General features: G+C 38.2%; 1 protein-coding gene across 3 annotated transcripts in view; it reads left to right on the forward strand.

Moving 5' to 3' along the window:
- Positions 1-14,043, forward strand: part of LOC306882272 (histone-lysine N-methyltransferase NSD2-like) — a 27,435-nt gene extending 13,392 nt beyond the window's left edge. For all 3 annotated transcript variants that reach the window (XM_079436788.1, XM_079436786.1, XM_079436787.1), the window contains exons 15-24: positions 4,114-4,293; positions 4,478-4,634; positions 8,031-8,233; positions 8,337-8,440; positions 8,596-8,865; positions 8,949-9,065; positions 9,306-9,447; positions 10,044-10,150; positions 10,583-10,778; positions 12,962-14,043. In XM_079436788.1, coding sequence (XP_079292914.1) covers positions 4,114-4,293; positions 4,478-4,634; positions 8,031-8,233; positions 8,337-8,440; positions 8,596-8,865; positions 8,949-9,065; positions 9,306-9,447; positions 10,044-10,150; positions 10,583-10,778; positions 12,962-13,272 — 1,787 coding nt within the window. In that variant the 3' untranslated portion in view covers positions 13,273-14,043. The remainder of the gene's footprint in view (positions 1-4,113; positions 4,294-4,477; positions 4,635-8,030; positions 8,234-8,336; positions 8,441-8,595; positions 8,866-8,948; positions 9,066-9,305; positions 9,448-10,043; positions 10,151-10,582; positions 10,779-12,961) is intronic.
- The last annotated feature ends 498 nt before the right edge of the window (positions 14,044-14,541 follow it).

Below are 14,541 nucleotides of genomic sequence, written 5' to 3' on the forward strand. Positions count from 1 at the left end.
AGTCTTCAAGATCATTAGAAAATCACAGGTAGGGGAGTTTGATCAGGGTTGGAGCTAAACTCTGCGGCAGATTGGACCTCCAGGGAAAGATCTGAAGAACGCTGGTCTAGACCCTGAATATAGGACGACCATGTTTTTTCAGATGTATTTCCAAGAAAAAAACATTCTTCTATTCGGGTCAATACTGTATATGCGATGCAGTTCTAATACAGTATATGTGCTTTATTTACATGCGTCTCATAGCGGCTCCGTTCACAGTAGTCCCACAGAATCCTATCATTTACATGTGTGGAGCGTCCCAAACTGCAGGCCTTTGTTGTAATGCGTAATGTACATTAGCTCTATTCTTTATAATACACTATGTATTTTAACAGATTTATTCAATGAAACCATATGATTTCTTGCTTTTGATACTTTATTTGAACTAATTATTATTGCCTCATTGCTATTATATATGTATTTTAAGTAATTTTAAAGGCTATTGTTCACTTACATCTATAGTTATTACCACAAAAAAATGTATTATAATTATAGGGCCCTATAAAATTTTTTTATTTCCAAAAACCTTTTTTTTTTTTTTTTTTTATTATATACTATGTTTTGATGGTTAAATAAAATTTTATTTGTCTAATTAATTGAGTTTTACAGTTTTATCTGTACCAAATTCAGTTTTCCATTTATTTTCTGGATTCCATTTTTTTCAGAAATACTGCACATTTGCATTTTTCTCCTAAATAAATAAATTCTGGTAAATACTCCTTTAAAAAGTGTTTCTTGATTTATAATTGTATTATTAGACTGGAGCATGTGGGTATGTTGTCATTCTTACACTATAATACTGAACTTTGATTTAATTGATTTGGACTATGAGATGGACACTAGCTGCTTGCACTCTGTTGCACTTTACTTCTGCTTTAAAAAAGGATTTCAGAGAAATCTGGATTTCATTTGGTTTAGTAAAATATAGTTTAATAAAATATTCTTAAGTAAAATTGTTGATTTGTTTGTGGGAAATTAATCATTTAGATGAATCAATTAATCAATAAATTAGTCGCTAGATTAATAAAAATAAAAATAGTCGTTAGTGGCAGCCCTACTTTACTGTCAAATGTAAACAAGAAATGAACATGTAATATTATTAGTAACTGCCCTTATTAATGCAGAACAATAGTAATTTTATCATATATCATTATCATTTGTCATATACCAAATTTTCAGTCAGGGGCTGCAGTGCTCCTAGTAAAAATAGTTAGTCCGGAGCCCTGCAGTCAGTGAAGTAATTCACTCAGACAAGTCATTTGTTAGACTGATTCAAAAAGTCTGCATACTCCACCCAAAGTCACATGTGAGAAATGTGATTTATCTTGCATGTGATTTTTGGTGGAGTGTGCAGACTTTAAGTATTTTACCTTTCAGGAAAGTGTTTGGTCTATGCACCTTGGTTGGATTGTTTTGAAGGCACAGTGAGTTTCTGTATATATTTTTTTTAGACTGATTCCAACCATAATTTGAGAGTTTGAGTCTTTTTGACGATTCATTAAAAGAACCGGATTATAAACCTGTGAAGGGGTGGCAATTTAAAGTTTTTGCTTTTTTGGAAACCCTTTTTTTATTTAGTGTCAAATTGCACGTCTTTAGCTTGTTGAAATGCTGCAGCCAGACTTCTTTTAAAGTGTCGTAAATAGGGATGTCAACGATTAATCGACGATCAATTAATTGACGATAAGCGACGTAATCGATAAGAGCTATCGATGGTCGATTAAGCGGTTTCATTTTGGGGTGCGTGTGGCTCACGCGCAAAACACGTGCAAACGTCTGTGAGTGACTGTGAAGGAGCTGGATCTTACACAAAAATAATTTACTAATGTACAAACGTTCAATTACATTTTCCCTAGATAATTGTTGCATATACTTCGCTTTGACAGGGCTGAGCGCACGCGAGCAGAACAGATACTATAGCCTATTCATTCCTACAACTTGTTAATTCGTTCCTACGACATATTAATTTGTGGCCACTGTCCAGGTTTCATTAATTTGTTCCCTAGAAAACCAATGAATTTAAATGCGGGAGCAATTTAAGTCAGTAACAAATTCTTAATTCATGGCCACGAAATCTTTCGTTTCCCCCCACATGTTTACCACAGTAAGAGATGCGAAAACAGTGATTAAAACAACAATAAAATAAACCTGCGAATCTAGAGGGTGAGACATTGAGGATTTGGGAAAAGAAACAATAAATATAAAATTCGTGACCATCTGGCAAAACAGGACAATGCTGCATACAGCTTGATTTAAATGTATGCACTCGAACGGCATGAGTCCAAAAACATGGTCGTGATGTAAAATTTGCCTGCTAACCAATTATTTCTCTTGTTAACAAAGCTTTGTACCTCACTTTTGTCATAATACTCGCATTAAAATGTTTCAAATGGGTAACTGTTTTGCCGTTGCAACGCCGGTGGTTTTGGAAACGGATCACGGACCGCACGTCACCGCCCCACGTGTCGTGCTTGCATTTAGGATCATTTTATTTTAAATCCCGATAATGTCAATTGCAAACATTGCGATGATGTTTTAAAATAAAACAACGAGCACCATGAAACCATTAAAACAACATAGTATGTTTTTTAATATTTGTTTAATGGCATCTTTATGATTGAAGGCCAGTATCACTGATACCAATACTGATTTCTCTATAAAATTGTATATTCTATAATATTTAACCACTGACTATAGCCATTCAACATTAAAAGTATAATTAAGAGCTATCAATTTGAACCTTTATTAGACTTTTAAAAAAATAACTTCTAATTTAAGTGAACTTAAAACAATCTTCACATAAACCCATTATAATAAATGTCATATTTACCTGTGCCTTTCAGCGGAAATATACAGAAACTGAAGTTATCAAACACTAAATTCTAAATTAAATATAGATGAATCCTTAAAGAGATAAAAGTAATTTTTTCCTATTTTTTCTTTGTCCTTTGATTAACAATTAAGACCGGTTAATTGCCATTACTATTATTACAGACATTACAGCAGCTGGTTATTAGGTTATTTTGGCCGTTATTTCTTTAAGCGCTGCCGCTGCTAAGCGTGACGCAGATCTGACACGCATATTTTCTCTCAACTCTTTACGTTTTCTGACACCCTTCGTCTCTACTAATGAACTGACGAGTTGAATCGGGCGTGTTAGATAAGGGAGACAGTGCTGGGCTGCTCCAAAACTGTTTTGAAAACCATTTCAGAGACATGTTCTTAAATGTGACTCATAACATATATTACATGCATGCACAGTTTTAAGGCAGCTTTAATCGCCTTTTTGGTAACTTCATGACCACGACATTGCATGCACATAGTTTTTCATGCTTTGATTTGAAAGGATACAGACTACAGCGCGCGCCAGCGCCTTTGTGCATGCAATTGAAGATCACGCGCTGTGAGCACAGTACCGTTTCCAAACTCGAGGTGAAGTGGAGCACGCGTCTGAAACGTTTCCGGTTTGATCTGCTCATAAAGACATTCTGCGACTGAATAAATGCGCTTCTTTTCAAGAGAAATCGTGACAGAAACAGCAGTTGTGAGTGGGGTGGCCAACCCTAGCCTCGCCCCTGTGTTAATTGTGTTAAATATTTTTAATGCATTAAACTGAAAAAAGTAATCGCCTGCGTTAATGCGCCAATTTTGACACCACTAAAATAAATGTATATAAAATTCATACTGCAAGCACAAATTGGTTAAACTCTATCGCCTGGTTTCACAGAAAAGGTTTAAACTTAATCCCAGACTAAAATGTAAATCTGAGCTGTTTCAACTGAAAGAAACTTGCACTGACTGATCTTAAAATGTCAGTGCCTTTGTTTTGTCTCAAGATGCACACCAGTAATGTTTTTTTTTTTTATAAGGCACGTTTATAAAAACTACTTAAATATCCTAATTGACTTATTGCCTAATCCTGTTTTAACCTAAGCCCTCTCTATGAAACCAGGCCTATGCTTTACAAAAAAGTAAAATTATATAAAATGAATCTCCAACAGAAGGACTTTTTTTAAGTTGATGTTGGTTTTATCACTTGATACATAAAGCACATTTCCCATTGTCCCTTTGCAGGAAAGATGATGCGCTGTTTGCGCTGTCCTGTGGCCTATCATGTTGGAGACTTGTGTGCTGCTGCAGGGAGCGAGATGATCACTTCCTCTGCCATTGTGTGCACAAACCACTTCAGGCCTAAGAAAGGCTACAGTCACCACTCTCACGTCAATGTTAGCTGGTGCTTCATCTGCTCAAAGGGTATGACTTCCACTCTCATTATTCAACACACAAACTGTTTTATTTATTTTTTAATGACGGGCATCCAAATTAAACATTAAAACATTGCAATGGATGTAAACAACCCTAGAACCTCATGAAAGAATTAGACCATACTTTATTTGATCATGATGGCACAATATAAATGTATACATATGTGTTGAAGGTGGCCGTCTGCTGTGCTGTGAGTCATGTCCAGCTGCATTTCACCCTGACTGTCTGAACATCGCTATGCCTGATGGCAGCTGGTTCTGTAATGACTGCCGCTCAGGGAAGAAACCCAAATACAGAGACGTCATCTGGGTCAAACTTGGAAACTACAGGTCAGTCTCCATCAGCACCACACACCTTTAGCTTTATTTAATGTACAAACTCATCTGCTTACAGTGGATTTTTTATTTATTATAGCTTATTTAGCGGTTTTAGTGGTTTCTTGGGCATAAGAATGACATAAGATTTTGATCAAACAAAATAATGGGAAAAATAATCACATAGATCATAGCTATGTCATTGAGGTTTTTTTTTTTTAAATGGTACTAGGTGTCAAGTAACCACCTAGTTACCACCTAGTGCTAGCTAGAGAAACTAGTTGCCCGACAACAAACAAGTGACCATTCCTGTGTGGTGATGTCACTACATGCATTTTACCTGTGTGTGTGTGTAAATGTAATTTATTCTGAAGCAATAGTCTCATCAGTGCTCTATCAGGTCTTTCTTTAATCAGCATATTTGTGATATTTGCCTTAAAGTCCCCCGTGGTGAAAATCAAGTTTTTTTATGTTTATGTCTTTGTGGTGTTTTTAATATGCTTTTAGACAAACCATGTGCCAATCCATTAATCAACACCATTGCTGAGTATTTTCTCCTTAAAACGGCAGTTTCCCAATGGCAGTCACAGAAATTTAGTTCGAAACAGCCCTCGGTTTGCTACGTCACTAGAATCCTATCACTAGCATGAAAAATATACCAATACCAGCACAAAACCAAAAATAATTTAGAGCAAAAAACCCATGAAGCTGTGGTTTAATGTGAATTTAGAACCGCTAACTTGCATTATAACCCGCGGCAACAGTGTAAAAGTAGCCCGGAGTCAGACTCACCTCTCCCGCATCGGCGTCTGCACTTCACACGCATTTGCTCGCGGCCGCGAATTAAGAATCACAAACAGCTGCATTCAGTCTTAACGGCATTTTAGGACACAACATCGTCAAGTAAGTAACTTTAACGAATGTTACAGTATTCACTGTAGTTGTCCGCTAGTAAAAAACATAGTTTTATCAGTCATTATCCATGTATGCCATTGTTTTGCATTTACTAGAGTTCAGTGGATCAGGAGGTGCTGGCTGGTGGGACTGAGTGGAGGCGGGGCTAATTTGCATATTAATAAATCCGCGTATAGTAAATGAGGCAAGGATGTAGAGTTACAGTCAAGCTATTTTAAGGCATGAGAATTATTTTCACAAGAAAAAACATTTAAATATGTCATTTTGATGATCAAAGATAAGTTTTAAGGGATAAAATATTTGACTACAGGGGACACTTTAATTTTGTGAAGGGCGATATTTTCCTAACCTTATTAAATGTATGTGTCATCATTTACGTCAAATTCTTTTCAGCAATTCAAATTTAACAATGCATTTAATTTAGTGCAGGGTGTCCGCGGGGTCTTAAAGTCTTAAATTTAGTTGTATCAAATAAGACTTAAAAAGTCTTAAATTGTACAAGAAAGTCTTAATTATGATTTGAAGAGGTCTTAAATTTGGAGACGGAAAGACAATTGCGATATGGCTGAATGTGACCATTAAACTTCAAAAGACTATGATTTCATTAAATAAACATGAGCGCTGCAAGTTCAAAGTCCAGTGCTGTTTTGTGTTCTGTCTTTACCTGGAAAACCGTTATATTTCTGCCAAATGCGACACCTGCTGGCAGAGAATGAATCTGTTAAGAGAGGTTAAACTAGTGCGTGTACGAGTTTCACTGCACGATTCAGTCTATTAAAATATATTTAGAATGATCACATAGTTTAAGATATGGGGGCAGAAAATGTGTAGCCTATATTTACGGTATATCATTTCATATAGTTAATAATCACGCGAAGAGTGCCATCTTTTCTCCAAAAGTCAGCATGATTACAAATGTGATATTGATATTATGCAGCAGTTCAGTAAACAAGAAGTTAATATTAAGGGACTTACGTTTTAGACACCATATTTCTTGCTTTTGATCTATTTCTACAACAAAAATAATTCCAAACACAGCCACAGCGCTGTTTTGCGTCTCTGAGCAACATGGCGGTTTTTCGTTCCTGAATGAATCAATCGTTTAAATCAGTTGTCTCAAACTCAATTCCTGGAGGGCCACAGCTCTGCAGAGTTTAGCTCCAACCAGCTCCAAATCACACCTGCATGGAAGTTTCTAGTGATACTGAAGACCTTGATTAGCTATTAATCTACAGCGATTAAATATCAAGATATAATTTTTGGTCAATTTCGCACACCCCTAATTAATGTTATATAATTTATTGATTAGAATTGCTAAAATCAATATAATTAATACTTTTGACTTATCCAGTTGCGGCAAGTCACTGTCTTAATGAGTGTTTCAACCGATTCATTCAAACGGCTGATTCATTCAGTAAATGAAGCAAATGTCTTTATGAATGGCTCACTGAATCATTGACTCACAGATTCACTGAACACTGAATCATTCAGTAACAAAACATTGCGCAGAGATGGAAGTTATTACAGTTAATACAAGTTATAGTCGGCAGCCATATCACCCTGCAGCCCAAGACTGGTTGCCCACTCAAGCTAAGCAGGGTTGAGCCTGGTCAGTACCTGGATGGGAGACCACCTGGGAAAACTAGATTGCTGCTGGAAGAGGTGTTAGTGAGGTCAGCAGGGGGTGCTCACCCTGTGGTCTGTGTGGGTCCTAATACCCCAGTATAGTGACGGGGACACTATACTGTCAAAGAGCACCATCTTTCGGATGAGACGTTAAACCGAGGTCCTGACTTCACTCTGTGGTCATTAAAATTCCCAGGATGTCCTTCGAAAAAAAGTAGGGGCCAAATCCTGGCCAAATTCGCTCATTGTCCTCTGACCATCATGGCCTCCTAATCATCCCCATACACTGATTGGCTGCATCACTCTGTCTCCTCTCCACCAATAAGCTGGGGTGTGGTGGGCGTTCTGGCGCAATGTGGCTGCCGTCGCATCATCCAGGTGGATGCTGCACATTGGTTGTGGATGAGGAGATTCCCCCCCTTCCGTGTAAAGCGCTTTGAGTACCCAAAAGCGCTATATAAATGTAACAAATTATTATACAGTTAATATGGGATAATGGGAAACATAATATAATAATATGGCACATGTTTGAATTCAAGGATAGTTAAGGTTTGTCACTCGTGCCTGTCCAGTGATAGCAGAATTTACACAGATGAACCGTTACACAGAGCACACTGGTTTTTATGAGCTGCAAATAAACTAATGAAGATGGAGAATGGTAGCTCCAGTGCATCTGTGTTCAAATGCTGTCAGAATAAAAGGCCCGCTATCAACACTTGTCGGATATCAGATGATCTGTTGGCCTTGACGATATATGTCAACCACTACATACATTACAGTGTACTGTCAACCAGTACATACAAATTACATTATTGCAAAAGTGATTTTCTTGTCCTATTTTCTTGACTTTAACCTCATTTGAAATTCTAGATGGTGGCCTGCAGAGATCCGTCACCCTAAGAACATCCCTACCAACATCCAGCACCTGCGTCATGAGATCGGAGAGTTCCCTGTGTTCTTCTTTGGCTCTAAAGACTATTTCTGGACACACCAGGGCAGAGTCTTTCCTTACATGGAGGGAGACAGGGGAAGCAAATATCAGCATACTGGCATTGGAAAGGTCTTTAAGAATGGTAAAAAAAAAAAAAAAAAAGCCTTGTTTTATTTTTATTTTTATTTGTATATCAGTATTGTCAGTGCATTTGTGGAACGGCTCTTCTGTATTTATCTGTGCAGCCCTGCTGGAGGCTGAAGCTCGCTTTAAGGAGATCGAGATGGAGAGAGAGGCCAAGGAGGCTCAAGAGAACAACAAGAAACCTCCTCCATACAAATACATTAAGGTATTTATACAAAATTCTCATATCTCAGAAAACCTGCAAATACCATTGAATTTGAAAGTGTTTTTTCCAGGCCATGAAAATGTCTATAGTAATTTTAATGTTATTAATGTCTGTTTATATAGTTTTTAATAGATTTAAGTTTTGTTTTTCATTAGGTGAATAAGCCTTGTGGGCGAGTACAGGTCTACACTGCGGACATCTCTGAGATCCCCAAGTGTAACTGTAAGCCGTCAGACGAGCGCCCCTGCAGCTTCGAGTCCGAGTGTCTGAACCGCATGCTGTTGTATGAGTGCCATCCTCAAGTGTGTCCGGCTGCAAACCGCTGCCAAAACCAGGACTTTACCAAACGCCTCTATCCCGAGACCAAGATCATCCGCACCGCAGGAAAAGGCTGGGGCCTGGTGTCGTTGCGAGACATTAAGAAAGTAAGTGTGCTGGCTTTTGAACATTTTAACAGATGAGATTTACTGTATGTGATTGCTGATCGGCTCTTTTGTGTTTTACTCAGGGAGAGTTTGTGAATGAATATGTGGGTGAACTGATAGACGAGGAGGAGTGCAGAGCCAGAATCAAATACGCTCAGGAGAACAACATCACACATTTCTATATGCTCACTATTGACAAGGTAAATGAAGGCGCCGTTGACCGCTCCTCCTGTGCTGGGTTCATGTCTGATGGTGGCATGTTTGGACCCCTTTCAGCAGAGACAGAGAAACAGTGTTGTATTGGGAATGGCCTTATGTGGTATTACAGGTCACAACACTACAGCTCATCCCATAGATAACAGCCTATGACAGCTTAATGGTTTGTGACCATTTCTACCTTCATCATGTGTAATATTCCATTTGTGTGTGTGTGTGAACAGGATCGGATTATAGACGCAGGACCCAAAGGGAACTACTCTCGCTTCATGAACCACAGCTGCCAGCCCAACTGTGAGACTCAGAAATGGACGGTTAATGGAGACACACGCGTCGGCCTGTTTGCTGTCTGTGACATCCCTTCTGGTGAGCTCATGCTCTGAAAATATAGACATTTGATGGCTTTTTTTGTAACTTTTTCCCTCCCTAATTTTAACTAGCCTTTTATTCTATTTTACTTCTTATATTAGAATCAGCTTTTCAACGTTTATTGAAATAATTGTTCCTCTGAAATTGCTTAAAAGAATACATCCCCAGTCAGAGAAGAAAAAAAGAAAAGAAAAAAAGCTAAACTTCTAAGTTGTCACCCTAGCCTAATTTGTGATAGATTTATATATTTAATTGTTTTTGTTATATTTTTGTTGACAACACAATTTTCCCTTCTGAAGGCATTTATTTTTTGTGTGCTTTTATAAATATATATTTAATTAGAGTGGTAGTGTATTGTAATTATTATATTAAACATTTAGAATCTGCTTAGCAAAATGATTCTTGGGAAAAACACCCATTTTAGTAAATTGAGCAAATATATTTTAATACGCTTCAAAAAATTATTTATTTACTATAAATTTCTGTGTTGCCCCAGCCTAATGTTGTGTGCTTTATCTATATATTTATTTATATTCAATTTTATTTTCTCTGTCACATGGGAAAAACTGATTTGGCAACTTCAATGTTTTCAGGCACTGAGCTGACTTTTAACTATAACCTGGACTGTCTGGGTAATGAAAAGACTGTGTGTCGCTGTGGAGCGCCCAACTGCAGTGGTTTCCTAGGTGACAGACCCAAGGTGAGTGACTGTAATTCCTTTCATTTCAGCTGCCTCTGTCATGAATGATGTCTTGCTGGTGTGGGGTGGTGTAGTGGTTAAAGCTCTTCATGCTATTCAGAATGTTTAAGCCTTGTAAAGTGTGAGCTGACACCATTGTGCCCTTCATCAAAACACTTAACACTAAGCTTGTCCCTGGAATACCTGTACATGTTCATTTGGACAAAAACCTCTGCTACATATCTACTTTTTCCTATTCTTATAGTTGAGGAGTCAAGTCAAATCACCTTTATTTATATAGCGCTTTTAACAATACAAATTGTCAAAGCAACTGCACAATATCAAAATAGGAAAATAGTGAGTCAGTGATTTAAAATGACAAGATTAAACACTCAAGGAGTGAAAAGTAATCATCAATCAAAATATCTTAATGCTCTCTTCACCCAACTTCAGAATGGTCATTCTTCTGAGCCCAAAGCCAAGCATCAAAAGAAAAAGCCCAAGAGGAGAAAGTCCCGGAATGAAGGCAAGAAGTCTGAGGACGAGTGTTTCCGCTGTGGTGACGGAGGAGAGCTGGTTCTGTGTGATAAGAAGGGCTGCACCAAAGCCTATCACCTCTCCTGTCTAGACCGCACCAAGAGACCATTTGGTAACCATTCCTCTATAATGGCATAATGTGTTTTGTCATTTATGAATGGCGCATATATGTGACCCTGGACCACAAAAGCAGTCATAATAGCACGGGTATCTTTTGTAGCAATAGCCAGCAATACATTGTATGGGTCAAAATTAGCGATTTTTCTATTATGCCAAAAAAAATTGGATATTAAGTAAAGATCATGTTCCAAGAAGATAATTTGTAAATTTCCTAAAGGAAATATTTCAATTTAATTTTTGATTAGTAATATGCTTTGCTAAGAATTTCATGTGGACAAATTTAAAGGCGATTTTTCTCTATTTTGAAAAAAAATAAATAAAAAAAATTCACCATCAGATTCCAGATTTTCAGATAGTTGATATTTTCTTATCCTAACAAGCTTATTTATTCAGCTTTTAGATGATGTATAAATCTCAATTTCAAAATATTGACCCTTATGTCTGGTTTTGTGGTCCAGGGTCACATATGTTATGTCATTTATGATAATATACAGGTCCTTTTCAAAAAATTAGCATATTGTGATAAAGTTCATTATTTTCTGTAATGTACTGATAAACATTACTTTCATATATTTTAGATTCATTACAACACAACTGAAGTAGTTCAAGCCTTTTATTGTTTTAATATTGATGATTTTGGCATACAGCTCATGAAAACCCAAAATTCCTATCTCAAAAAATTAGCATATCATGAAAAGGTTCTCTAAACGAGCTATTAACCTAATCATCTGAATCAACTAATTAACTCTAAACACCTGCAAAAGATTCCTGAGGCTTTTAAAAACTCCCAGCCTGGTTCATTACTCAAAACCGCAATCATGGGTAAGACTGCCGACCTGACTGCTATCAGAAGGCCATCATTGACACCCTCAAGCAAGAGGGTAAGACACAGAAAGAAATTTCTGAACGAATAGGCTGTTCCCAGAGTGCTGTATCAAGGCACCTCAGTGGGAAGTCTGTGGGAAGGAAAAAGTGGCAGAAAACGCAGCACAACGAGAAGAGGTGACCGGACCCTGAGGACGATTGTGGAGAAGGACCGATTCCAGACCTTGGGGGACCTGCGGAAGCAGTGGACTGAGTCTGGAGTAGAAACATCCAGAGCCACCGTGTACAGGCGTGTGCAGGAAATGGGCTACAGGTGCCGCATTCCCCAGGTCAAGCCACTTTTGAACCAGAAACAGCGGCAGAAGCGCCTGACCTGGGCTACAGAGAAGCAGCACTGGACTGTTGCTCAGTGGTCCAAAGTACTTTTTTCAGATGAAAGCAAATCTTGCATGTCATTCGGAAATCAAGGTGCCAGAGTCTGGAGGAAGACTGGGGAGAGGGAAATGCCAAAATGCCTGAAGTCCAGTGTCAAGTACCCACAGTCAGTGATGCTGGTGTTGGTCCACTGTGTTTTATCAAGGGCAGGGTCAATGCAGCTAGCTATCAGGAGATTTTGGAACACTTCATGCTTCCATCTGCTGAAAAGCTTTATGGAGATGAAGATTTCATTTTTCAGCACGACCTGGCACCTGCTCACAGTGCCAAAACCACTGGTAAATGGTTTACTGACCATGGTATTACTGTGCTCAATTGGCCTGCCAACTCTCCTGACCTGAACCCCATAGAGAATCTGTGGGATATTGTGAAGAGAAAGTTGAGAGACGCAAGACCCAACACTCTGGATGAGCTTAAGGCCGCTATCGAAGCATCCTGGGCCTCCATAACACCTCAGCAGTGCCACAGGCTGATTGCCTCCATGCCACGCCACATTGAAGCAGTCATTTCTGCAAAAGGATTCCCGACCAAGTATTGAGTGCATAACTGAACATAATTATTTGAAGGTTGACTTTTTTTTTTTTTTTTTTTTTTTCTTTTATTGGTCGGATGAAATATGCTAATTTTTTGAGATAGGAATTTTGGGTTTTCATGAGCTGTATGCCAAAATCATCAATATTAAAACAATAAAAGCCTTGAACTACTTCAGTTGTGTGTAATGAATCTAAAATATATGAAAGTCTAATGTTTATCAGTACATTACAGAAAATAATGAACTTTATCACAATATGCTAATTTTTTGAAAAGGACCTGTGTGTGTGTGTGTGTGTGTGTGTGTGTGTGTGTGTATATATATATATATATATATATATAAAAATTTAATTACTTACATTTGTTCTCTGTGTTGTCTTCCAGGTCGCTGGGACTGTCCCTGGCATCACTGTGACGTGTGTGGAAAGAACTCAGATGCTTTCTGCCAGCTGTGCCCTAACTCTTTTTGCAAGGCTCACCAGGAGGGGGCCCTGCGGTCGCACCCGCTCACGGGCCATCTCTGCTGCCAGGAACATGAAGACTCTGATATCTGCCCTCAGGCAGAGACCCTGGTGGAGCACAACGCTGAAGTACCCTCATCCACCAAACCACGCAAGTACAGGTGCAGATCGACGGCCACAACCAGCAGCAAAGTGCCTCTCAAGAAGAGGTCCAGAAAGACCGCAGAGGTTTAGTGGGATATCGAACTATGGAACCTGCCTTTCCCCTCTCACTAATCCCACCCTCCCCTTCCTCAGTTCCTGCCCCAAATGATTGAGTGATATTGACGTCTCGAGACTGTTCTGCCAAGCTGAAAGCACTGTACGTGTCTGATCAGGGAAGCGTGTTAACACTGTAGAGCTCGCCTGAGCTACCGAATCAGGTCCCCTCCACTCACTCTGCCTCCTCGGATTGCGTGTGTGTGCGTATGTGCGTGTGTGTGTGTGTGTGTGTGTGTGTGTGCGTGCGTGCGCGCGTGCGTGTGCACATGCACTGACAAATAGACGACAGAGCCGACAGACCGAACACCTCAAATAAACAGCATTACAGACGCCAAACTTGAAACCTTTTTACACCTTTATGAATCTCGGCATAGATTTTTTTTTTTTTTTAAACAGTAGATATGTATATGGAAATGTATATGAAAGACCAAAATTATAATAATACTGAAATTATTGTTAGTAACAGGTGCCAGGAGTCTTGTTTTTGTTTTTAACAAGTGGTATCTTTAAATAAGACACTATGGGTAGCCCTTGAATTACAATTTTAGAGTCAGTTCATTTAACTATAGACCAGCACATTTTTTTTTTTTTTTTTTAGTTTGGTTTATTTTTGTAGCTCTTTTTTGAGTTGGAGTAACCAGAATGTTAGGATGTTAAATCTACCTATTCAAAGTTTTAAAGGCAAATCATGAAGGGCTTCTTGTGATACTTCCAAGAAATAAAGCTTTTTAAAGCAGTTATGTGATGTTTTGTTTGCTCTTGGTCTTTTTTGTTGGATTTGTGAAGCTGATAATGTATTTTAGTTGACTATTTAACCAAAATCATGCATTAAACTTGAAAGGGTAGATAGATTTCTTTACAAAGTCATTTTCAAACATCAATTCCATTTGTTTTAAGTTGCAGCACTTCTTTTTTTTCCATTTGAAGAATTCCACAAAAATGTCCTCTTGCAATTCACAATAAGATTATAATAACGATTTACAGTTTGAGCTGTCGGGTACAGTTTCGCGGGAAATATCAGTTTATGAGAGAACTTATGAAAATGACCTTTCATGCAGTGTAGCACAGCTCTAAGTTAATGAAAACATCCTGCAAAGCTTTAAATCTAAAAGTGCACCTTGTATAAAGTTATTGTCTCTAAATGAAAGAGTCGACTCTGAATCATTCAAACGAATCCCAAGCCGTTTTATGTTGACGTCAACATGAAACATTAGCATATTGCCCGCCACTTGTTGGTTGAAT

The sequence above is a fragment of the Barbus barbus genome (assembly GCF_936440315.1).
Source record: "Barbus barbus genome assembly, chromosome: 16".
Lineage (NCBI taxonomy): Eukaryota > Metazoa > Chordata > Actinopteri > Cypriniformes > Cyprinidae > Barbus > Barbus barbus.